The 26,889-nt window shown below is 42.4% G+C and overlaps 1 protein-coding gene across 1 annotated transcript in view; it reads left to right on the top strand.

The window, feature by feature from the left end:
• LOC128061243 (nuclear body protein SP140-like protein) overlaps positions 1 to 26,889 on the top strand; it is a 60,999-nt gene that overhangs the window by 1,835 nt on the left and 32,275 nt on the right. The window contains exons 3-11 of the mRNA XM_052653543.1: positions 1,840 to 1,923; positions 7,976 to 8,125; positions 8,643 to 8,726; positions 11,827 to 11,973; positions 12,669 to 12,749; positions 17,729 to 17,782; positions 18,405 to 18,488; positions 18,948 to 18,970; positions 24,235 to 24,321. Coding sequence (XP_052509503.1) covers positions 1,840 to 1,923; positions 7,976 to 8,125; positions 8,643 to 8,726; positions 11,827 to 11,973; positions 12,669 to 12,749; positions 17,729 to 17,782; positions 18,405 to 18,488; positions 18,948 to 18,970; positions 24,235 to 24,321 — 794 coding nt within the window. The remainder of the gene's footprint in view (positions 1 to 1,839; positions 1,924 to 7,975; positions 8,126 to 8,642; positions 8,727 to 11,826; positions 11,974 to 12,668; positions 12,750 to 17,728; positions 17,783 to 18,404; positions 18,489 to 18,947; positions 18,971 to 24,234; positions 24,322 to 26,889) is intronic.

The raw sequence follows: 26,889 nt of genomic DNA on the forward strand, positions 1-26,889 counted from the left end.
TCTGAGCCACCAAGTTCTTCTCAAAGCTCATGTTATAAAGGCTATGGTACAACACCCACCTGGAGGTCTGCTTAACTAGACACTTAGGCTCACGGGAGGACCAGAGCCACAGTGCCATCCAATTTAGATAGAAGGACAAGTGACAGGCTGGCAGTGGCCTGCACAGCAGTCCGCTGAGTTGATTACTACCCATCTGAAGCTTAGCTATGGGTATAGGATCCATCCTGGCTTAGAAACAGCAGATCAACAGGGTCAGTATCTCAACAACTCCAGAATCATAGCTTTCAGGGACCCCCTAGAGGGACAAGCCAGATTATAAGAATCACCACAGCCCAAGAATGTGGTGATTCAAAGAAGATCCAAGAACAGTCCATAAGTAGACCCTACCAGTCTCATGTAATTTTAAGCCCTCAAACCCTGGGTTGACCTGGTAACACAGAAGAAAGGCCACTTTCATCAGATTTCTAGAGTAATTAGCACAAAAGTTAACTTATATCAAATTTCCCCTTAAAGGAAAAATGGTTTTAATCATATTTTCTCCTCAAATAATCACAAAGGCTATTCTCTTCCAGGGCTTATTTTTGGTGCCACATATAACTAAATGTTGCCTTTTTCCTAAGAAGGTATAATTTATCCTTTTTAAATGCTAGTGACTCACATCTACACTTGCTGCCAACCCCTTGACCCTGGCAGAGGTCACTGCTGTCCACAAGAGCTTGGGTCAGTGACTAAACTCCAGAGGATGGGGACTGTGTTCAGGGCATGATATCTCTCCTGTTTCTAGGTTCCCCCTTCATCCCTGTCTCATGTGCTGAAGTCCTCCGGCCCTTAGGCCTCCTTCACCTTTTCTGGGCTTTGGGCCACTGTCCTCCTCATACCTGCCATCTGATTTTGCTGGAACTTGACCCATGCTCTGGGGAAGACAAAGTAGTACCCGTGGCTCCCACAGTCCTGTCCATCTCACCCCGTAGTGGGCATTTTCCCAGGAGGCGCTCCTGCCATCAGCTCTGAGGCAGCGTCCCACCATGTCTCCTTCCTAGACTCCTGGCAGTGATCTACCCACTAGGCTCCTTGGTTTATTTCCTTCCTCCTACATCTGCTAAGTTACCTACATGCAGGGTCTCTGGACTGGTGTCCTGGCCTCCTCTTGTTGGCAGCCTCTTGGGTCCGTGGTCCAGGGGTCGTGGGGATGCCCTGCAGTACCGCAATAGGCAATCCCTGCATGCAGCTTCAGAGTTTCCTTTTTTGTGGGATCTGGACCACTCTGGGAGCTCCGACTAGGAACCCCAGCATGCCCCCACCCCCTCTGGTTTGTCTCTTTGGAAACTGAGCATCCTCTCCAACACAGTTAAGCCCAAACCTCCTCTTATCTAGAGCTCTCTTTAAAGTCTTTGGGCTTTCTCTTTCACACACACACACACACACACACACACACACACACACACCTCTCTAGGATCCTAGTCATTCTCCAGAAGAAATTTGTTTCTTTCTTACATTTTGAACAGTGCAGTTAACACATTTCACTTCCCTTATTTATTTTGACATGTGTTGTCTGCATGGTGTGACATTTATTGTACATGACTGACAGCCTCAGGATGTTCCCAGGACTCCTTTGTCCTTATATTTGAGTGGCTTATTTCTATGCAGGGAACATAACTGCCCCCTTGCTGGGGTTTCTCTTTTATGTCCAAGGATGATGGGGGAACTTTACCATGAAGGTTGGGATCCACTGAGCTCTAAGTGACCCAAGAGCTGGAAATACCTAAATGTATAATTCTGAGATGATGTTCCTGGTCTCTGGTGGAGATCTCTAATTGTGTTTTCTCTTCCTCTCTTCAGCAATCCAAGAGAAACTTAGTTATGAAGAAACTGATGGAGAAGAGAGGGAGGAGAGGCCTGCCATCCAACTGAGCCTTGAGCAAGGTGATTGAGACTAAGAACAAACCAATTCTCCCTTGCTAAGAGGGAAAAGAGAAGGGGAGGTGGAGGCCCGAGTCCTGTGCAAAGATTGAGAATCAGGGAAGAAACGATGAAGGACCACGGAGAAGGCAGGCAGGGATGTTTGTATGAGCATCTAACCAGAGGCTAAGTCCTGGAAGAGCAGCTATGACAAGAGGTTTTTGCCCCAAATACCAAGACAAAGGAAGAGGAACCCAAGGTGTCAGTAACCAGATTTAAAGAGAATGACTGCCTGGAAGTCATTGTGATTTAGAAAGAATCCTATAGGAGAAGATCAATGTCAAGTTGTGATGGGCTAATCACTATGGGCCCAAGGTCAATGTAAGAGAGGAGGCCATTGATGATGGCAGAAGAAAGGACTGATTTAAATGTGGGGGAGGTGGTTCAAGAGCAGAATATTCAAGGAGAAAGGTGGTCATATGGATTCAGTGGTGAGGAATGGTAAAGATGCGGAGGAGAAAATGTGGGTATTTGAGAGAGAGGGGAGAAGAAAAAGAAGAAATGAAAGGAGAAAGGGGTCAAGGACACAACAAAAACAAGCAAATTAATAACAGCTCACTTGATTGAAAGTTTCTTCCGGCAGTTGTGGGTTTAGTGCCATTGGATGGTATTATCACTTATGTGCCCATTTTGCAGATAAGGAAGTTGAAATCTAGAAAGACCATGTATATAGTTGGCCTGGGATCAAATGAGCAAGGATGGAACCAGGCATTCTGAACCCAGAGCCTGTGTTTTCAACCCTGGATACTCCCTGGTAGCCTAATGGGACAGACAGAACCCAGAAACAAAAGGAGGGAAATACACAAAGAGGGAAGTGAAGTGAAAGTCACTCTCTCATGTCTGACTCTTTTCGACTCCATGGACTGTAGCCCACCAGGCTCCTCTATCCATGGGATTTCCCAAGCAAGAATACTGGAGTGCGTTGCCATTCTGGAGAAAGCAGAGGGGAATCAGACGTTGAATCCTCAGGGAGAGGCTAACAAGACAGATTAAACAGATTTGTACAGGGAGGGAGTGGACGAAGAGAGGGTGGGGACTTTGTAGGAAGTAAGGTAAGGTCACCAGTCAGGGCAACTCTAGGGACGAAGGCCGGTTCACCATGGCTGTGGAAGTCAAGATAAGCCATCGCTAGGTACTGAATGGCTGGTGGAGATCATGCAGTGAGATGGCCTGGCCAAAGCCCTCTCAGCCAGGAGTGCCCCTGACCTGCCTTCCACTCGAGGATTTGGGGTCAGGCTACAAGAGTTGGATGAGATCCATCAGACCCAGATGGCCTCTGTATTGTTGTCTACCGGGGGTCTCAAGCTTCTTATTTATAAAAAAAAAGAAAAAGAAAGAAAAGAAAAGGGGAATTAGGGGAGGGTGGCTCTTCATTCCCTACTTCAATTTCTGAAACAAATTTTAAATTTTCCCCCTAGGAACTTCCAGAGGCCTGACTTGGTCTGGTGGAGAATCCTCATCTTCTGATGGTCTGTTGCTGACCCTGTTGTGTGTGATGCTCTGCTGCTTGTGCCCCTTCTAGGCTGTGCTGGGGGCAGAGCGGCTGCTTCTTTGTGTCAGAAATCTGTTAGTCTTTGCACCTGCAGTTTCTCCAAGGGTCAGTACTCTGAGTTGCTGGGAGGTCGCTGCTTCTGGGCTCCTTAAATGCACTTGCTGCCAGTCCCCAGGGACTCTGGGCCTGACTGTTTTGCCCCAGCATCCGGCCTCACCATTTTCTGTTCTGTTTTTTTGATCAGGCAGTGATCTTGGTGCTTCGATGTCATGTCTGGCAGAGACCAGTGCTACAACCAGAGCGGTGGAAGAAGCAGGTGATGGGCATTCCTCGGGGCAGGGGGTGGGGGTGGGGGAGGGGGAGTCCTCCCGTAACTTCAATTAACACATAACATTCTTAATGATGTTATTATTTAAATTTTATTGCTCAGCTTTCTCATTTGTAATATAGAGATATTACACGCAGATTGTCATGAGGTTATGAAATGGAACAAGGATGGGAATGCATTCAACAGTCACTAGGTATTCACTGGGTTTCCCTGGTGGCTCAGTAGCACTGTTGACAATAGCTAGGACGTGGAAACAACCTAGATGTCCATCGGCAGATGAATGGATAAGGAAGTTGTGGTACAAATACACGATGAAATATTGCTCAACTTTAAAAAAAAGAACACATTTGAGCCAGTTTTAATGAGGTGGATGAAACTGGAGCCTATTATACAGAGTGAAGTAAGCCAGAAAGAGAAACACCAATACAGTATATTAACGCATATATATGGAATTTAGAAAGAGGGTAACGACGACCTATATGCAAGACAGCAAAAGAGACACAGATATAGAGAACAGACTTTTGGACTATGGAGGAGAAGGCAAGGGTGGGACAATATGAGAGAACAGCATTGAAACATGTATAACACCATATGTAAAATAGATGACCAGCGCAAGTTCAATGATGAAGCAGGGCACTCAAAGCTGGTGCTCTAAGACAACCCAGAGGGATGGGGTGGGGAGGAAGGTGGGGGGGGGGGTTCAGGATGGTGGGACACATGTGCACCCATGGTTGATTCATGTCAATGTATGGCAAAAACCATCGAAATATTGTAAAGTAATTAGCCTCCAATTAAAGTTAATAAGTTAATTAAAAAAAAAAAAGAAGAAGAATCTGCCTGCAATGCCGGAGACCCAGGTTCAGTCCCTGGGTCAGGAAGATCCTCTGGAGAAGGGAATGACTACCTACTCCAGTATTCTTGCCTGGTAAATCCCATGGACAGAGGAGCCTGGCAGGCTACAGTCCATGGGGTTGCAAAAGAATAGGACACACCTTAGCAACTAAACAACAACAAGGTACTCAGTACATGTTTGTTCCCTGAATAAAAAGTACTGGTACAAAAAGTATACGTAATGATTTGATTTTTTTGATCATGGTATCCCATATAGTGATGCAGCCAGTAGTTCATTTAATCTTCCCCCAAACCTGAAAAAGTGTATATATTATCCTTGTTTCTCAGATGAAAAAGAATCAGCTTAGAGAATTTGGTTATTTGTACAAGTTCACCCAGCTGAAAATTAGGATTGAGCGCTGCTCTATGCAGTGTCACAGCAGGAACTCAGGGGCCCGTAGCCTGGCTTCAGCTTCTACCTCAAGATCTTGGGGTAGTGACTAGCCCTCTTTGTTCCTCAGTTTCATCATCTGTAAAATGGACATGATAATAGCACCTATTTCAGAAAGTGATGGATTTTAAACAAGTTACATCATATAAAGCGTTCACAGTCTTGTCTGGGGCTATATCGGTGTTCCATGCATTTGTCGTTATTACTGCCTTTAATCATCATCTTTATTTGTGTCTGGTGCCAGAGTCCATGCTTTTAACTGTTACATTCATAGTACACTTTGAGATTTTTCCCTCTCATAGGTGTTCATTGGATTTACTGATTCCCCAGGCTGGGAAAGCAGTGAGAATAGCAATGCCACCTTCTGGCCCAGGAAGATAGATTGAAGGTTATAGTTTTCCCTGCTTACAGCACACTACTCTATAGCAAATTTTAAGTCTTTATTCCATGACTCACCTTAGTAAGTAAGGAACATAGAAGAGCCTTAGGAAACTACGTACAACATGAAAGGCTCTTACTATGTAGCTTCCCTTAGGGATGTATTATTTTAAAAAGAATGTTCTAAATTAGTAATATGTTTCTATAAAAGAACTTTCTAAGTGATTTTTCAAAGCACAGTGATACTTTTTTGATACTTTAGCTTTTTTGAATTGAAGGATATTTGCTTTACAGAACTTTGTGGTTTTCTGTCAAATACTAACAAGAATCAGCCATAGGTACACCCATGTCCCCTCCCTCCCATTTTCCTCCCCATCCCACTCTTCTAGATTGCCACAGAGCCCATTTGAGTTCCCTGAGTCACATAGCAAATTCCCATTGGCCATCTGTATTATATACAGTATTGTGAGTTTCCATTTTACTCTCTCCTTTATTTCATCCTTTCCCTCCTCCTCACTCCATGTCCACATGTCTGTTTCTCTCCTGCTGCCCTGAAAATTTATTGATCAGTGTAATCTTTCTAGATTCCATATGTAGGTGTCAATATACAATATTTATATTTCTCTTTCTGACTTACTTCACTCTGTATAACAGGCCCTAGGTTCATCCACCTCATTAGAACTGACTCAAATGCATTTCTTTGCATGGCCGAGTAATACTCCACTGTTATCTGTAGATGGACACCCAGATTGTTTCCATGTTCTAGCTATTGTAAAAAAATGACACAGTGGACATTAGGGTACATGTGTCTTTTTCAATTTTGGTTTCCTCAGGGTATATGCCTAGGAATGGGATTGCTGGGTCATATGATGGTTTCATTCCTAGCTTTTTCAGGAATCTCCATACCGTCTTCCATAGTGGCTGTATCAATTTACATTCCCACCAGCAATGTGAGAGGGTTCCCTTTTCTCCACACCCTCTCCAGCATTTATCATTTGTAGACTTTCTGGCGTTGGCCATTCTGACTGGTGTGAGGTGATATCTCATTGTAGTTTCAATTTGCATTTCTCTAATAATGAGCAATGTTGAGGAGCGTATTTTCATATGTTTGTTAGCTATTTGTATGTCTTCTTTGGAGAAATGTCCGTTTTGGTCTTATTCCCACTTTTTGATTGTTTTTTTTTTTTTTTTCTGGTATTGAGTTGTACTAGCTGCTTGTATATTTTGGAAATTAATTCTTTGTCAGTTGTTTCCTTTGAGATTATTTTCTCCCATTCTTGTTTATAGTTTCCTTTGCTGAAAAACACAGTAATACTTTTAACAAATCACATTTATTCAAAACGTTGAGTTAAAAATACATATGGATGAATATATATTGCCCATTCATCTGCTATTACAGCTGATGGAAACAGGGAAGGATAAGCGGATGGAATTGTGACAAGCAATGAGCAGAAGAGAAAGGATTCAGTGTGTGTGTGTGTGTGTGTGTGTGTGTGTGTGTAGGGTGTGGAGAGAGGAGGCAATGAAGTTCTCTGAAATTCACAGCATGGTCTGGGAGCACCCTTACCAGGAAATGAAATCCCAGAGCATCTTGATGTTGGGGAACAAGGAATATAAAGAGAGAAACTTCAACCTAGGACCCAAATGATACACAGCAAGTCACCAGTAAATGTGTTCGAGCGTCTGACCTGACAAGGTGGGCTGACGTGCCCAGGTGAGAGGAGCACTGTGTCTCACGCCCGCCCCCCACCCCAAGGGGAGGCTCCCAGTCCTGAGGATATGGCACAAAACAGGCACCAGGACCCACATTCCATACTAAAACTTTGGGAAATAATTTTAAATCATGCTTCATGTAAATTACTTTGTTCAGAAAAATAACACTAAGAGAGAAAAATCCAAACTGCAGTGAAAAACATGTCTGTGTGTTCACACATTATTGAGGCTGGAGGGGACAGAGTGGGAGGGGTTGATGGAATCAGTGAGGACCAGAGATGGTTGCCATGGAGGAAGGGCGTGTGTGCTGGTCCTGGGTAGTTTGCCCAGGATTCAGTCCTTCCCCTCCCCTGCTCTGCTCGGCCCTCTGTCTCTGGCCACTGGCCCCTGCGGACTTGTTTGTCAGCTCCCCTTGCTGCTGACTCCCTGCTGGGTTCCTAACATGGAGACCCTGGCAGGAGAGTGGGAGTAAGGGAGCACCCAGGTGTTTCTCCATCACTGCCTCCAGCCGCAATTCTGGCAGCAGCTGCATCTCAGCCTTGACTGCACCTTCCACAAAGCAGGCAAATCATGGTCCAGCCTCTGCCTGCCCAGTGACCTCAGCCCGTGACCTCCTCTATCCCTCCAGTAGCTTCCTGATGACTCTTCTTTATGTTGTCACATTCTTCCCCTTGATCTTCTGTGCTCTTCTGTCAGCTGTGTAGCCAATCCCTGGATTAAATATCCTCTGCTCTAAAAACTTAAGAGTGCTTTGTATTTTCCTGTTGGATTCTGCTGGACGTTGGAGGAAAATAAAATATTTATAAATCAAAATGTGGTTTAGGTACAGCCTCCCCTGAAAATAGACTCTCAGATTACCTCAGTGAAACAGAAGAGATAAATACAAAGAGGAATGATACACCCAGCAACCAGAACGATGCACTGGAAAGCCAACAAGCAAATGAACAATGTGACCAAGAATCTGAACCAGCAGGTAAGGCTGGCTGGCTTTGCCTGGGGAGTAGAGATGCTTACCACGGGGGAAGGGTACGTCCAGGACGTGCTGGTCCTGGGAGGTTTGCCCAGGGATTCAGTCCTTACCCTCTTAAAGGGGTCAGCAGGGCCTGACTGGTGGCAGAGAATGAATTCATGCACCACTTAAGGAAACATCTATTAACAAAGAAAGGGGAAATTACACGGACACTGAGGGCAGGAACTGAGCCTGATGTACTGATGGGAAAGACCTGGACGAAGAAAGGGAGAAAAGAAAAACTAGGAAGGTGAAGTGTCCCAGACCCACCGAGGAAGAGAAACAGAAACAAGAGTCAGGGAGAGACTGGCTCCAGAATCAGTGCAGCGCGGCACTTTCGTGGGGTAAAGTAGCAATAAATGCAGACAGGCTCAAAGCAAACACATAAGAAGGAAAGAGAAGTTGGGGAAGAGGCAAGAAAATGGAAATAGGGCAAAGCAAAGCTCTGCTGGATGTCAGCTGTGGTCTTCTTTATTTTCAGAGTTCTGTGAACCAGCACCTATCCAATCAAATGATGCAGATGCCGGGGAGGAGACACCCGACCCATTGCCTTCTAACAAAGAAAGTAATTATTACTTACCTTACCTATTTTCTTTCTTTTTTTAATTTTTATTTTATCCTTTTTTTTTTTTTTAATGGCCATGTTACATGCACGTGAAATCTTAGTTTCCTGAACAGGATTGAGCCCATGTCCCCTGCATTGGAAACGCAGTCTTAACCATTGAATTGCCAGGGAAGTGTCATATCTTACCAATTTTCTAATTATAGTTTTGTTTTTCTAAGAGCCTAAAAGCTTTCCTTTGCTCTCCCATATACCTCACCCCTTCCAGATCCTAACACCATCCAAGACAATGCAGCCTTACCCACAAGCTCTAGCTGATTTAGCAGGTGTAAATTGCAATGGAGAAGGAAACCTGAACTCTTTGGTGGACAGGGTGTCCCTGAGAAGATGGTGCAAAAAGGAAGAATAGGAAAAGGTGGACTGGGAGCATCAAATAACAAAGTACAAGAATGAGATAGATTTTAGATACCTTGACATGGAATCCAAATAACGCCATGTTGTGGAGTTGATGAAAAGAATTAAGTTGCAACTTCCTTTTCAGAGGTTATAGCAAAAACACAGAAATCACGTAAGATGCTGCAGGTCAGATTTGCATGAAAGGAAGCTCAGATGAAGGGCCTTCTAGAAAGACAGTGACAGGTAGAGGGATGTGGTGCTTTGGACACTGGCAAAAGAGGGAGAACTTTGGTGATGGTCTGAGAGCTTAAATGAGGAAAATATATAGAATGACATAATTGACACAGAGGAGACATACAGAGGCCATATTAATGTGATCTCTGAGAACAGGAGAATAGGAGAAAGTAGGGAACTTAATAGAGAATGGATACATTGAAAAAGCAAGTAGGGGACAGCAGGGTCAGGTCAAGGGTGAGACTCTGGGGCACACCTAAGGACTGTCCTACTGTTGGCACCTTCGTGAGTCCTGGGCACCTCCTTTGCCTCATCCTAAACACTGATAGGTCTTGGGGACAGTGATTTTGAAAATGCAGAGGAAAAGAGATGAATAGAGAAAGATATTAATGAAAAAGAATACCCCCCCCCAAAAAAACAGGAAACTGGAGGTGGCAGGGGCACAAAGAGGATAACTTGACAACAAATGAAAAACTGGTAGAGAGTGGACCATACAGAGAGAGGAGACAAACCAAGACGCTATCCCATTAGAGGAGACTGTCACCAAAGAGGAGGTGCAAGGAGTCTGTAATGATCGAAATAGCCCTGGAACCCCCTAGATAAAAACAGACCTCTCCCCAGTCACCTTCACCCTCCCCACAGTCTCCACAACACCCATGAGCTAGTGTTTCTTGGACGTACATCTTCAGCCTCCACTTGATCTCTAGACTCATTCCGCCAGGTGCCTGGAGATCTTTATTCAAAGATCTGTTGGAAGGATTTCCCTAGTAGTCCAGGGGTTAGGGCTCCGTGCTTCCACTGCAGGGGGCGAAGGTTAGATCCCTGGTTGGGGAATTGAGATCCCACATGCCACACAGCATGGCCACAAAAAAAAGGTCTGTTGGACATCTCAATTCAGAAGCCATATCTATAACTATCTATTGCTGTGTAACTAACAGTCACACAACTGAGCGGATTCAACCAATCATGGTTTTCCTTCTCACTTCCATTGATTCTAACTTTAAAATCTTTCCAGCTTGTGCAATTGTTCTCCAGTCTTTGCCGTGCCCGTGCTAAGTCGCTTCAGTCGTGTCCGACTCTGCTACCCCATGGGCTGTAGCCCACCAGACTTCTCTGTCCCTGGGATTTCCCAGGCAAGAATACTGGAGTAGGTGGTCATGCCCTCCTCCAGGGGACCTTCCCGACGCAGGGATTGATTCAGAGTCTTTACAAGTCTCGTGCATTGGCGGGCGAGTTCTTTACCACAAGGCTCGCTGTGAGCCATGTCTTGTCATTTCTCACTTCAAATAGAACAGTCTCCTGCCCGTTCCTTCCCTCCTGTCTCACTTCCTTCAGATTCACCCTCTGCATTTTAGCTCAGTAGACCTTTCCAAAATGCAGACCAGTTCATAAGGTTCTCCTGTTTAAAGCCCAATGCCATCCCTGGGTTGGGAAGATCTCCTGGGGGAGGGCATGGCAACCCACCCCAGTATTCTTGCCTGGGAAATCCCATGGACAGAGGATCCTGGCGGGCTACAGTCCATGGGATTGCCAAGAGTCAGACATGACTTGGCACGCATGCACGCACCTTCTTGTGGCCCTCAGCATGAAGTCAAAGCTGCAGGTGTGGAGTACTGACACATACCTACCAGTTGTGTATTTCCCCATTAAACTACATTCCCATCACACCAAACTCCTTCTAGTTACTTAAATGTGACAAGCTCTCTCAACCATCCCTGCCTTTTCATATGCTTTTGGAAAACAGTTTTGTATAATCTTTCAAAGTAGAAAATACAGGTAGCTTATGACTTAGCAATTACACTCTTCAACAAATCAACAGAAATGTATATTATCACCACACACACAAAAGAATGTTCACCATAGCATTATTTGTCATAGTCTAAAACTTGAGCCAGCACAAATGGAGATTTTTTAGTTTTATTTTTTAATGAATAATTTCTGTAATGGAATGTTATACAGCAGTGAGAAAATACATATAACTGGATACAGATGACTATTGCACACATAATGTTCATAAAAGAAGCTAAATCCATATCCACCCTGCCCCCAAAAGAACAGACAGAACAAGAGTGAATGATTCCACTTAAGAGTGTTAGTCACTCAGTCATGTCGGACTCTTTGCAACCACCTGGACTGTAGCCCATCAGGTTCCTCTCTCCAAGGAATTTCCTAGGAAAGAATACTAGCGTGGGCTGTCTTTCCCTTCTTCAGGGGACCTTCCTGACCCAACGATCAAACCCAGACTCCTGCATTGCAAGCAGATTCTTTACCATCTGAGCCACTAGGGAAGCTCTGATTCCACTTAGAGTTGAGAGGGGCATGAAGGAAGGGACAGAGTTGAGCAGCAAACAGGAAAAGGGTGGGGTGGAGCCTCCCTCTGTAGTAAGATGACAGGAAGAAGACTTCTTAATGCTAGTGAGCTCCTTTTGGGGGAGACAAATTAAAATTTTTCATTCGTTAAAATTTGATCTAGGAGCAAAGGCATCCAACTATGGACTACAAATCAATTCCTGTTCTGTCCATCTAGTGGATATAAAGAAGGAAAAGCCATTTTTTAACTCAGAAGTTCGACTGCGAGCCCAAGCAAGGACTGGCTATAACCGAGTATCTGACATAATAGGTAAGGCTGACAAAGAGAAAGTGGAGTTGGGGGTCACGGGAACCAGGCAAGAGGCTGGGGCATCAGGGTCCAGCCAGCCAGTCCAGGTGGCCTTGGGCAGAGGAAAGAAGGGCAGGGAACCAGCACCCTGTGCTGTGAGTTTAGCAGAAGAGATTCCCCAGGGACCCAAAAAATATCAGAAGACAGATGATGGGTAATAAATATTGATGTCCAGGAGATTATTTCCAAAGTAAGAGAGGAAAGTATGAGAAAGAAAGAAAAGGGGGGAAAAAGTAGAGAGCCAAGATATTCAAGAGAGTAGATGGAAAAGAAACACATGAAGGCAAAGTGAGGTATCAAGAGATACCGTCCCTGGAATGAGAGGCATAAGTAAGGAAAAGGGGCCAATTGCAAAGTGAAGAAGTAAAATGAGAATGGAAGAAAGAGGTAGAATGGAGTAGAGGGTCAGAGGTAGATCTAGGGTGGGGGTGAGGGGTAGCAGGAGGGTGGGGCATGGAAGTGTGGGCCCTCTGCGTGTGAGCGTCATCACTGTTCATGCAGGACCAGGGGCAACCTGCAGCTCACCCACATTCAAGCACAGACCACGTGCCTTGAATTAACTTAGCTTCTAGTTCTCCCCGGTGCTCTCATTCTGGGGTTTCCTGCTGTGTGGGCTCCACCCTGAGATCCTAAGGGGAAGTTGTTCCTCTGTGCAGTGATCAGCAGTGAGGACTCTGCAGAATCCAGTGATGGAGACGAGTTCCCAGAACCCTCCACGTCAACACCAAGGATAACTGGTAAGGAAGTGGGAGAGCAAGGCCAGGGCTGCAGGAATCTGCACAAGAGCTTCTGTTTCTGGAGCATCTTACTCGGACCCCTTTCTGAACCATGGATCCAATTTTTCTTGGAATCGTATCCTCTGAATTTTACTGTTATGGGAAATGCAGGATGATATGAAATCTCTATCTGAGGATGAGGTCTATTAACTGATGGTTGTTGCCATTTAGTCACTCAGTAGTGTCCAAAACTTTTGCGATTCCAAGGACTTTAGTCCATCAGGCTCTTCTGTCCATGGGATTTCCCAGGCAAGAATACTGGAATGGGTTGCTATTTCTTTCTCCACTATTCATTGATGGGTCCCATTAATTAATACATGTTTTCTATTTTATTACATAAAGAAATAAATTTTAAAAGTAATGGGTGTGTTTAAAACTACTAGTTGCTGTGTCTATAAAATGTTAGATTTTTTCAATGATTTTATTTATTACTTATGTCTTCCTGGCCGTGCTGGATCTCCATTGCTGCCATGGGTTTTCTCTGCTTGTAGCGAGCAGGGGCTACTCTAGTGATGGGCCTTAGGCTCTCTCATTGCAGTGGCTTCTCTTGTTGGGGAGCACAGGCTCTAGGACACGTGGACTTCAGTAATTGTGGCCCATGGGCTCAGCAGGTTAGGCTCCTCTAGAGCATGGGCTCAGCGACTGAAGCACATGGGTTCAGTTGCTCCGCTGCATTTGGGATCTTTCTGGATCAGGGATTGAACCCGAGTCTCCTGCTTGGCAGATGGATTCTTTACCACTGAGCCTCCAGGGAAGCCCCCAAATGTTGGATTTATATGGTGATTTCTACCAAGAACAGAAAGTTAAATGTGGTTGGCAATGCACGGGTTAAGTGCACCAACTCTCAGCGCAGTTGAAAATCTGCTCATCACTTATACTCAGCCTCTATATACACAGGTCCTCATCCATGTTGTTGTTGTTCAGTTACTCAGTCATGTCCGACTCTTTGCGACCCCTTGGACTGCAGCACACCAGGCTTCCCTGTCCATCACTCACTCCCAGAGCTTGCTCAAACTCATATCCATTGAGTCAGTGATGCCATCCAACCATCTCATCTTCTGTCGTCCCCTTCTCCTGCCTTCACTCTTTCCCAGCATCAGGGCCTTTTCTAACGAGTCAGCTCTTCACATCAGGTGGCCAAAGTATTCGAGTTTCCGTTTCTCAATCCATGAATTCCACCAACTGTGGATTGTCTAGTGATATAGTGTTTACTATGGAAAAAAAAAAAATCTGAGTCTCATCTGGACCTGTGTAGCTCAAATCCATATTGTTCAAGTGTGAACTGTATTCCTTTATTGGAAAGTCATATTATTATCTGGATAAGGAAACGGCAACCCACTCCAGTATTCTTGCCTAGAAAATCCCATGGACGGAGGAACCTGATAGTCCATGGGGTCGCAAAGAGTCGGACATGACTGAGCTACTTCACTTTCACTTTCATATTATTATCTGATCACAAACTTGAATCGTGTCACAAGATAACTCATCTAGCTATCTATTATTACCAGAAATAAAGACTTCTGGTATTCTGAAATCCAAAGTGTTTTTGACAATTCTTCAGCAAGTCATGGCATATATAGTGATTTTTCAAAGGACTTTTTGCAAACAATCTTACAACAACCTTAAAGGGTAAGCAGGACAGACATTGCTATCATTGTTTCTAGATGAGAAAACACAATCACATAAATGTTTCAAGCTCTCTAATAAGTCTCATGAGAGATGAAAGGGAATAACAAAGCTGGCATTCTGGATTCTACATTATTTCCTTTGTAAAACTGGAGCTCCAAATGATTATCTAAATGTTGTTTCCTCAGTCCCGGAGACAGCCAGATTTGCCATAAGATCTGTATCTCTGTAGTGTACAAACTGGTGATTTTTCTCCTCCCTTTCCACTTTCTAGACACAGACAATATTAGAAACATACCTATTTATAGAAACACACTAGGAAAAGTGCTAAAAAGAAGCAAAAATATTCCTTGATCTTGATGCTACAGAAGAGTAATATTTTAAATAAAACGTTCAATCTACTTACTCACTAGATTTACCAAGTATATGTTAGTTGCTCAGTTGTGTCCAACTCTGTGCGACTCTATGGACTGTAGCCTGCCAGGCTCCTCTGTCCATGGAATTCTGTAGGCAAGAATACTGGAGTGGGTCGCCATTCCCTTCTCCAGGGAATCTTTCCAACCCAGGGATCAAACCTGTGTCTCCCACATTGCAGGCAGAGTCTTTACCATCTGAGCCACCAGGGAAGCCCCAAGTAAAATATAAATTTGCTTCAGTTTTTGGGGAGTCCACCTTCTACTTTCATCTTAGTTGAGTAGGTAAATGGCTCTAAAAGATAGTCCCCAAACATATCTATGGGATCTATCTTCAGACACATGAGAAGATTATTTTCCAGGCTTGCAAATAGTTCAAGGGCAGCAGGTTGGCAGAGGGTAGGAGGAGGTGGGAAGAGGAGACTCAGTCTTCAACAGGTTTCCAAGGCACCCTACATGAGAAATAGCAGATGAATGACGTGTGAAAAAGACAGTAGAAGGGGTCAGAAGTAGAAGGCAGAGAAGGGTAGGATGGTTAAGTTTCAAGCAGAGCAAAGTCTCCCCTTGCATTTGAATTGTCTCTGCTGTGGGGATAAGGGATGGAGCATCACTAACCTAAATGGCAGGCGACTTAAATGAACAGACCAGACTTTCCTTGGCTTTTCAAGACTTCGTGAGTTTTCTTATTAGGGAATTTCCTGATCAGTGGGTTCCTTGGTCACACACCCAGACTCTTCAAGAAGTTCCTTTGTGCAGAGGCCAATAACCTTGAGTCTTTAGGATCAAGTGAGGGAGGAGAGGCCCAAGAAGCCACCGTCTCTCCATCCTAGATGGTTCAAGTAGGAAGATCAGGATTGCAGCCCTGGACCACAAATATCCAGAGTCTAAATCCAGAGTTCTGTTTTCCTGATGAATCTTATTCTGACCATTCTCCATATGCCTTGATTTAATTACTTCTAGGATATCATTTTCCACATTTAACTTCTCTGGCCATGTTGGGAAGTGGAAAGAGGCAAGAAGGTGTTATATATAAACTGTTGTTTAACTGGGTGAACCCAATCTGTTGCTATATTGAAACTATACTAAAAATATGTTAGTAAAATGATATTTTTAGTACACACTGTCACAGCTACTAATACTAAAGAGTGGAAATCGTATTCTCCAGCATGCTTTTATTCTATAGAGCATACTAAGCAAAGTATTCCTCTATGCATTGTTAATATTGTCTTTAGTCCCCACTTTAGAAAGTCTTCACAGAGTAATTTGTGCTTCTGTTAAATTATTGCTGCAAAATGGCTTCAGACTAAATGCTCTCAAACCCTAATTATAGTTAAACCATTGGCTAACAGTGATTTCTCATAGGGTTTTTGTAAATAAAGCTTCACCTTGTTTTTACAAAAACCTTAACAGGGAGTGAGGGTAACCAGCTTCTCCCAGGTTTATAGATGAGGAAACTGGAATTGGTCATGTTTGAGCGTCTTATGATCTTCCCAGTTGGCCCTAGTGGTAAAGAACCCACGTGCTAATGGGGGAGATGTGGGAGACTCAGGTTCAATCGCTGGGTCAGGAAAGGTCTCCTGGAGGAGGGCATGGCAACCCACTCCAGCATTCTTGCCTGGAGAATGCCATGGACAGAGGAGCCTTGTGGGCTGTGGTCCACAGGGTCCCATAGCGTCAGACAAGACTGAAGTGACTCAGCACGCATGCAAGCTCTCACGAGTATTTTTTGTGGATTCGCATGGAGAGCACAAGGCAGTCCTGGGTAGGACTCCAACACGACCTACCTGCAACATGACATGGGCCTACAGTCAATTCAAAAATATCTTCAGAAATAAAGTAGCCTTTTATGTTCATAACAGCCTAAAATGTCAGTCAGAAGACTATTGTTCCCTCATTTCACAGGTGAGAAAACTCCAGCACATGAACATTTAAGGGTCTTTTACACGTCATAGTGATAAAAGCAAAAATGTTAGTCGCTCAGTCATGTCCAACTCTTTATGAACCCAAGAACTGTAGCCCACCAGGCTCCTCACTCCATGGAATTCTCCAGGCAAGAATATTGGAGTGGGTGGCCATTTCCTTCTCCAGGGGATCTTCCCGACCTAGGGATCAAACCCAGGTCTACCACATTGCAGGCAGATTCTTTATCATCCTGAGCCACCAGGAAAGCCCCAAGAATACTGAAGTGGGTAGCCATTCGCTTCCCCAGGGGATCTTCTCAACCCAAGGCCTGAATCCACATCTCCTCCTTGGCACGTGGATTCTTTATCATCTGAGCCACCAGGGATGCCCATTACACATCATATATGGAAACTTACAGAAACTCACCAGAAGAGACAGAACTAACAATCTGGACTCTTAGGAAACATTTGTAATCCTTTATTCAAAATCTTTAACACAACATTATAAAGCAACTACACCCCAATAAAAATTGATAAAAATTTTAAAACCAGATATAAAATAATAATGCTTTATTATTTTAGAATGGCAGTGTGGTGTATATCCTATAGCTTACAAGACAACCCAATAAGTTTGGGACAGAATCTCATTCTCAAATAGACTGTGTTGGTGTTCCTGCAACAAACTGTGTGAATTCACATCAACTGTGATAAATATTTATTGAATTCATGGCCGCCAAAGTCCAAGTTCGTTGCCAAATTAGTTAGCTGCAAGCCTATGAAAAAATACTGGTTTCCAAAACTTCTTTGACTTTGCAACTAAAATTGAAGGATTGGGGGTCTTCACTCCATTTGGTAGTGATCTTTTTCCCTTAGATGAGACAAGACAGTAATGTTCATCATTGCATCTTTATAGCCTACATCCTGTCTGTAATGTGAGTAGTCATAAGTTCATAACTCTTTTTGATATAGATTGCTGGTTGTATTTTCCTTTGCTTACTAGATCCATCAGCCATTGGAAGCACGTCTATCTTCAGAACGAGCAGTAGGAAGAGACGTAAGAACAATTAAAACTCTTGCAATAACAAATATCTTTCTTTGCTACAAAACCCCCCTTCAACTTTTTGGTTATATCATTGAAAATGAAGCGATAGATTTATAAGTATTTTAGATGATTTACATTTATTTTGAATTAGGTGAGCTGGGCTAATTGATGTAACACATAGACCTCAAGAAGTTGAGTGTCGCAGTGCAATACAAGTTTACTCTTCACTCATATGAAAGGATAAAGCGGTTCCCAGGTTGGAGGGGTGCTCATTGAGGGCCCAGCTGATGGAGGTTCTGATGTTGAAATTGTTGCTTCCATGGTCTCTTTGGATAAGAGACAGAGTGGAAGAAGGAATGTTAATATGTACAGACAAGAGAAAAGGGTAAAAGCTAGAGACCAAAGGGAGTGCCTTCCATAGCAAAAGTTGTGCCCACTTCCAGCCTTGGGGGTGGTTCCTGGAGCAACTTTGACCGCCAGGTCAGATGGAGCCATAGGGTGGCCTGGTGGAAGAATTATCCTTAACCCTCTTACACAAGCTTCCCTTTTCCAAATTTCCTTTTAAAGAATTCCATGCTATATTGGTCCTAGGACACAGACTGAGATTATAAAGGACTTTTATTTCTTTCGGCAGGGATGAGCGGTGGTGACTCTTCAGACTTGAGTAACGAAGGAGAGCCTCAGGCAACATCTAGTTCAGCCCTAAGAGATGGGTCAGGTAAAGAAGATTAGGATGTCCAGCCTTGGCCTGCAGCATGTCAGGAGTCTGAATTTAAAGCTACTGCTTCCAGATGCATTTCATTCTGAGCTCCCTGACTACCTTGTATCCAGTTAATCCTGGGAACTACTTCTGGGATTTTTAAAAAATGGAAGGAGTCAGGAAATTATTATAAACTCACACTTAACAAAATGAGTATAATAATATAATATAATAATGTGTGTGTGCTCAGTCATGTCCAACTCTTTGTGACCCCATGAACTGTAGCCTGCCACGTTCCTCTGTCCATGGGATTTCCCAGGCAAGAATACTGGACTGGTTTGCCTTTTCCTACTCCAAGGGAACTTCCCCATTCAGGGATTGAACCCACAGTTCCTGCACTGGCAGGTGGATTCTTTCCCACTGCACCATCTGGGAAGCCCTAGTAACTAAATGTGTACTTTTGTATTTGTATTTTAGCAAAAACAATTACCACAATGATGGTATCTTTTTAAGCACTTACTGTCATGTCTACTAACACCGAGATCCTAGATTTCTATAGTGCTATACTGGTTGGCACTAATGCCATTTGTAATTATAAAAACATCAAAAGACAACTGGTCCTGCTGTGTAATTATAGGCAGAAATAAAAGCTTCAGATGAACCATTGTAAAACTTTAGCATAGATTTTGTCAGATACTCAATGTATTGTGTTTGGATTGTCTGGCAGTATTTTAAACTCCTTTGGCAAATAAGACCTTACTCTGTCATTGCAAAGTCTTTAAGACTTAGGCAGAATAGCTATTGCTTCCGCATTTGGGGATGAGGAAATATTAATGGATGTACAGATGTTTAAGGATAAAAACGAGTGACTATTTTATGTCACAGGAAGACAATAGCTGTGTTGTGTGATCAGAGTCCAAAGAGGAGATACAGGGATCTGGCATAGTCACAGGGGAATGTATCAGTGTCTGATGCAAGAAAGTATATTTAACAATAATAAATGCATGTCATCCAGTCCCATTACTTCATGGCAAATAGATGGGGAAACAATGGAAACAGTCAGAAACTTTATTTTCTTGGACTCCAAAATCACTGCAGATGATGACTGCAACCATGAAATTAAATGACACCTGCTTCTTGGAAGAAAAGCTATGACAAGCCTAGACAGCATATTAAAAAGCAGAGACATTAATTTGCCAGCAAAGGTCCATATAGTCAAAGCTATGGTTTTTCCAGTAGTTATGTATGTATGTGAAAGTTGGACCATAAAGAAGGCTCAGCACCGAAGGACTGATGCTTTTGAACTGTGGTGTGGGAGAAGACTCTTTGAGAGTCCTTTGGACTGCAAGGAGGTCAAACCAGTCAATCCAAAAGGAAATCAACCCTGAATGTTCATTGGAAGGACTGATGCTGAAGCTGAAGCTCTGATACTCAGGCCACCTGATGTGAAGATCTGGCTCATTAGAAAAGACTCCAATGCTGGGAAAGATTGAAGGCAGGAGGAGAAGGGGATGACAGAGGATGAGATGGTTGGATGGCATCACTGACTCGATGGACAAGAGTTTGAGCAGACTCCAGGAGTTGCTGATGAACAGGGAAGCCTGGTGTGCTGCAGTCCATGGGGTTGCAGAGTCAGACACGACTGAGCAACTGAACAACAAAAAAATGCATGTGTATATATGTATGTGTGTATATGTGACATATACACACATATATGCATATATATGTGTATATATGGATGAATATATTTAACCACCAGTATTAGTGTGAATATTGAAATATATATATCCAGATTGAGAGGGAAAAAGCAAAAGCCATAAACAAAGAGGGTGGGAATGGAACCAGCTATATGGCGCACAAAACACCTAAAAAGATAAGACGAAAAAGGATGAACAGAGAAATTTTTCAAAAGACAGATGTTAACAATGTGACTGGACTTCCCTGGTAGTCCAGTGGTTAAAAGTCTGCCTTGCAATGCAGGAGACACAGGCTTGATCCCTGATCCGGGAAGATCCCACCTGACGTGGAGCAACCAAGTCTGGGTGCTGTAACTACTGAGCCCAGGCACTCTGGAACCCATGTGCCACAGTTAACACCCAATGCAGCCAAATAAATAAACATTAAAAGTACAGGAGCTGCAATTAAATTTGAATTTCAAATAAACAATGAATAATTCTTTAAAAAAAAAAAGAGAGTATCACTGATGAAATGAGAGAAATCAACACAGAAGATAAGAGAAATCGGGGCAGAGAAGCTCACAGAATCAAAGTGATGGAGATAAATTTTCTAAGGAGACCATAAAGGGGAAGAGAAGGAGGAGGTGTGTCTAGGTAGAAAGAGAGCAAATCTCTGTTGGATATGAAGAGTGGTCATCAGAGCAGATGTATTTCTCCTCAGCCCATCTGAGGTGTGGATGTTTGAGTATGTTTCAAGTTTCACAAGACCCAAATGTCACCAGATTGGGAAGTGTTATAGAGGAAGATGGGTAATTTTCAAGGTATCTCTAGGAACTTTCCCATAAACATAATAAAGTCTGTGATTGATAGGCCTGTGATGCAGGAAACTCATAGAGAACTGGCAGAAGTAATAATAACAGAGTGGCCAGCGTCAAAAGAAGCAAATGGTGACGATGAAAGTGATATACTGTGAGATGAAGCTAAATATCACTGAAGAAAAAAACAGATAAATGCAAAGACTGTAATATTCTAAAGCCAGAAGATCAAGGTAAAATTGAAAGAAAAGAAAAATTAGAAAGGGATGTGACAGTATAGAGAGGATCACTTCAATAATAACACTAGCTCCAGAGACTGAAGCATAGAAAACCAGATGGAATAAGATACATACAGGAAGTAATCAGTGGATGGGGATAAAGATGAGGCACAGAGATGGTTGGATGGCATCACTGACTCAATGGGCATGTATCTGAGTAAGCTCCAGGAGTTGGTGATGGACAGGCAAGCCTGGTGTGCTGCAGTCCATGGGGTCGCAAAGAGTCAGACATGACTGAGTGACTGAACTGAAATGAACAGAGAGATAAATGGTTAAAAGATAAGGGGAAAAAAATGGTAGAGAGAGAAGCAGGGTAGTGCAAAAGAAAGAGAGGAGAGAAATGGAGAAGTTGTGGATCTGAGATGCTCATGAGACCAAAGCAACTTTGTTCACAGTGGCAGTAAGTTTTCAGGGTAAGGTGTCCCCAGGTATCAAAATGGCTCCTGTAACTCACCCAGTTCATAAGAGACATCGCCAATGGAGTTTCATGCACTCTTACAGTTTCAATAACCATCTACAATCAAATTGTTCCTAAACCCACATTTCCAGTCCAGCCTGACTCTGTCTTCTGTGCTTTCAAACTCAGTTATACAAATATCAGAAAGACCTGGCCAAGGTCCTAAGGTTTTAGACTTCTCCACTTAGATATCTCTCAAAGACCTTCAAACTCAACACTTTCAGAACTGAGCACATCATCTTTCCCCTGAAAACCAGAATCTGCTCCTCCAATGTTCTCTATCTCTAAAACACTTACTAACTGACTCATTCTTTAACTTGAACTTCTCAGTCATCCATGACAGAGACATCTCAATTGATATAATCCATCTGTCACCTGAGCTTCCCTAGTGGCTCAGAGATAAAGAATTCGCCTGCCAGGGCAGGAGATGCAGGTTCGATCTCTGGGTTGAGAAGATCCCCTGGAGAAGGAAATGGCAACCCACTCCAGTATTCTTGCCTGGGAAATCCCATCGACAGACAAGGCTGGTGGGCTACAGTCCATGGGGGTCACAAAACAATCAGACCTGACTTAGCAACTAAACACCAACAATCTGTCACCTAACTCTATCAGTTATTCCTTTTAAATGTCTCCAGCCTGTCCACTTGTTTCCATCTCCATGTCGGTACCCTTATCCATGTCTGTATCACTTCTCACTTGATCCAGTTCTATGGGCTCCTGTTTGTTCTCCTTCTTCTAACATTGTTCCCACCAAACACAGTCTAAGTGATTTAGCTAAGCTGATCTTTCAAAAATGTGAATGTGTTCACGCTGCTCTCCTATGTAATAGCCGAATGTCCTTTAATTTTCCTTTGGAATAAATTAATTCTTCTTTGAGGGACTTCCAAACTCCCTACCTGAGGCCCCTGCACCTTTCTCCATCCTCATCATTGCCTCTTCTTGTCTCACTCGGTGTTCAGACCCACTGAACCCTTCTTGGTTTCCTGCATTTGCTGAATCCAGACTTTGGTATGTGCACTTCCATCCATTTGGGGCTGTCATCTTAGTCACCTTGCTCCCTAATCTGTTTACCTCCTTCTTCCATGATTCTTCCGCTAGAAAAGGTCCCTCATTTCAAACCAGGCTAGTTCTTCCTGCCTTCTGCATCCCCAGAGTGGACTGTACAGTGTGTCTTAACAGTCTCCGTGTTTCAACGTGCATCCGTCTTTGTGCATCAGTTCCCTGGTTGCTCCTAAGATTGATAAGCACTGATGCGCCAGTAGTCTTCTGCCCTGCGTCGTCACCATCAGTCACCTCAGCACCTGACACGTGAGAGATGCGCAGCAACCTTGTTGAGTGAATAGAAAAAAAAAGTCTACCTTCTGTGTTTCAACATTTGGAAATTTGTCTGGCAAAAATTCATTTATTACAGTATTTATATGAGAATATCTACTAAAGTTACTTTAATAGTTGAATATGTGTATAGAGGAACTAAAAAGCCTCTTGATGAAAGTGAAAGAGGAGAGTGAAAAAGTTGGCTTAAAGCTCAACATTCAGAAAACGAAGATCATGGCATCCGGTCCCATCACTTCATGGGAAATAGATGGGCAAACAGTGGAAACAGTGGCAGACTTTATTTTTGGGGGCTCCAAAAATCACTGCAGATGGTGACTGCAGCCATGAAATTAAAAGATGCTTACTCCTTGGAAGGAAAGTTATGATCAACCTAGATAGCATATTCAAAAGCAGAGACATTACTTTGTCAACAAACGTCCATCCAGTCAAGGTTATGGTTTTTCCAGTGGTCATGTATGGATGTGAGAGTTGGACTGTAAAGAAAGCTGAGCACTGAGGAATTGAGGCGTTTGAACTGTGGTGTTGGAGAAGACTCTTGCGAGTCCCTTGGACTGCAAGGAGATCCAACCAGTCCATTCTAAAGGAGATCAGTGCTGGGTGTTCTTTGGAAGGACTGATGCTAAAGCTGAAACTCCAGTACTTTGGCCACCTCATGCGAAGAGTTGACTCATGGGAAAAGACTCTGATGCTGGGAGGGACTGGGGGCAGGAGGAGAAGGGGACGACAGAGGATGAGATGGCTGGATGGCATCACCGACTTGATGGATGTGAGTTTGAGTGAACTCCGGGAGTTGGTGATGGACAGGGGAGCCTGGCGTGCTGCAATTCATGGGGTCGCAAAGAGTCGGACACGACTGAGTGACTGAACTGAACTGAACTGAATATATATAAATGTAACAAACAGTATTTTTGGAAAAGAATAATGTCACATAAAAGTACAAATGTATGTAAAAATGTCATCAATGAGTGGATTGGAGAAGTATATAAAGAAAAAAAATAGAAAAATAAAAATGCGTATTTGGGGTGAAGAGTAAAAACAGATTAAAACGAAGGGACAAGGACAGTGAGGAGCAGCAAGAAGAGAAAGAGATGTCAGAGGCAGAGTCACCCTGTGATGTGGGAGTCAGGGAAAGAGGAGGGGAGGAGGTGTAAGTGAAAATTTCTTTACAAGCCATAACTTAGGAGCAGAGCTCCAAGGGCTTAGAAGTGCTCCTGTGTCATGTATTCTTCAAAGAGTGTTCCAAGAGGCCAAGAAGCAATGACTGAAAGTCACCAAGCATTGATAGGATGGGTAAGGCCACCCAAGGTCAGGGTAGAGGTGGTTGAATAGATACCCCAGACCCAGGAGCAGCTGTGAAAGGTGATCAGTGTTCAAGGAGAACTTCAAGCAGCTCCCAACAGGGCGTGGACCAGTTACAGAAGGTGCAGGTCACAGGACCTTGGGCTGCAGGATGTCAGGAGTCTGAAATTAGAGCTCCCAGTCCTGATGCACTTGAGTCTAAACACACTTTGACAGGGAGTGCACTCAGTTCACGTCGCAACCTTATTCTCTGCACTTACTTGACCTGACCCTTTGGGGAACTGCAGGGAGGAAAGAATTCTATTTAACAGAATGGGTCCAACTGATTATACCTGTATGATATAGTTGAAATACACTGATGAAATCAACAATATCATGGGGCAAAGAAATAAATGTGTTCTTCTGCTGGAAGATACTAGCGTCATTTTGTCACAACCTTGGAAAGACCTCAAAAGACAAACAATCCTTTACGCTATCAGAAAAAAAAGACCTCAGACAACTATTTGTAAACTCATTAGATAGTTTTGAAGGAGGCCTTTTAACATATTACTGATTTATATAGTGATTTCTCATTAGCTTTTGCAAATAAAATCTTATTTAATCTTCATAAAAGATGTAAAACCTGAGTGGCATACCTGTTGCTATCCCTGTTTCATAAATGAGGAAACTGATGCGCATAAGTAGTGAAGAGATTTTTCAGGTTTACAGTTTTTTTAAGTTTCTGACCACCACCTGTTACTTTCTAGATTCCACGGATATTGGAAGCAATTCTACTTTGGGAAAACACAGTGGGAAAAGAAGTAAGACTATATAAGAATTTACTCGATTTTCATGTTACAAATTTTTTAATTTATTTTAATTGGAGGTTAATTACTTTACAATATTGTATTGGTTTTGCCATACATCATCATGAAGTTTATTATATTTTCTGTACCTTTAATAAGAAAAAGATTAATGCCTTTTAAAGTAATTATTTTTCAAAATGCTCATATCTTCATGTGAATATCTTGCTTTTTATTCTTACTTTAAAATGTTTCTGGTAAATATTAACATATACATTTCCACAATTTTTCTATGCATGTGTTAACACCTTTTGTAATACAGTTTTATTTATCTAAATAGAGTAATTCTATGCATACTCTCTCTCTTAAAAACTATATCATCTCTAGAAAATTAAAATACATAACATTTTAAGTTGAACTACAAAAAACCTTTTTTAAAGGATGCTTTAACATGCACTCTTTCCATTTTTAGTGTGGTTGAGTATTTTCCATTTGTTATTGGTCATTTTTTTTCCTTCTTCATAGAATGCTTTGTCATGGAATGCTCGGTCAGTGTTTCCTGTTATGATCTTTTTCTTTTTCTTACTATACTGCATAACTATAGAGATCTTTGTATCAGATACATGCACACTAAATCTTGGTCCTATATGTTCCTAATATTTTGTCCCATTTGTTGTTTTTCTTTTAGGTTTGTTAACGGAATATTTTGTCTTAAAGAAGTTATAAATTTTTAGGAGGTCAAATTTGTTAGCCCTTTTCTCTCTAGTTCTTTGGTTTCCTATCATATTTATAATAGCCATTTCTAGATTTTTAAAAATATTGCTCTGTATTTGATTCTAGAATATTTGAAGTACCTGATAATTTTTATTATTTTCATAAAAATAAAGTTTTGCCATGAGTTTTGCCTATTTGTATATAGGCACTTTGATCACACAGCACCTTTACTTGTCTGAATATTAGTTTTTCTTTTATGAAAACACTGCAGGAGAAAAGGGAGAGCTCAGAAATAGCAACAGACTGATGCTAGGGGTGAATTTTAGAATTCGCTCAAGAAGATGCCCTCCCCATCTCCTTCCCAAGTTCTTTGGAAACTCTAATTAAAAATACATTGATTTTGCAGAATGATTTAGGGAGAACAGAGACATACCCATTTGTTTATGTCTTATTTAATGTTCTTCCACTAAGAATTTTCTTAACACTTAAAAAAAATTTATATACTGTACACATTTGTTTCCATCTATAAATATCTTTTTCCCATTACAAAAGAGCTGGGATAAATTTAAATGAGATAAGACTCTCGAAATCTTTTTAAGTAGGAAATCTATGGTCATTTTATTGCCTATTTGCATATGAGGAAATCAGAATGCCAGGTATCTTTTTCTGATTTAATATAAAATCTTAGGAGCATCTATATAATAGTTTAAGGATCTACCTGCCACTTAAAATATTAGGGCCAGGCCTCCAAATGATCAAGACAACCAATCAGAATTAAGTTTCTTAAGAAATTTGTAATAAGTGGCAATACTTTCTAATGAGGAGAGTATTACAAGACCCTTCCAAATAACTCTTTCAAGGCAAATTTATATCACAGAGAACAGAACAAATTGGTAATGGTTACAAACAGACATGTCTTACCTTCTTATGAAAATTCTCAATACTGTCAAGGCAATTCTTGTTTTGAATTTATTTATTTATTTTAATTGGAGGATAATTACTTTACAATATTATGATGTTTTTGCCTTACATCAATATGAATTGGCCATAGATATACATATGT

This window comes from Budorcas taxicolor, chromosome 2 (assembly GCF_023091745.1).
Source record: "Budorcas taxicolor isolate Tak-1 chromosome 2, Takin1.1, whole genome shotgun sequence".
Taxonomy (NCBI): domain Eukaryota; kingdom Metazoa; phylum Chordata; class Mammalia; order Artiodactyla; family Bovidae; genus Budorcas; species Budorcas taxicolor.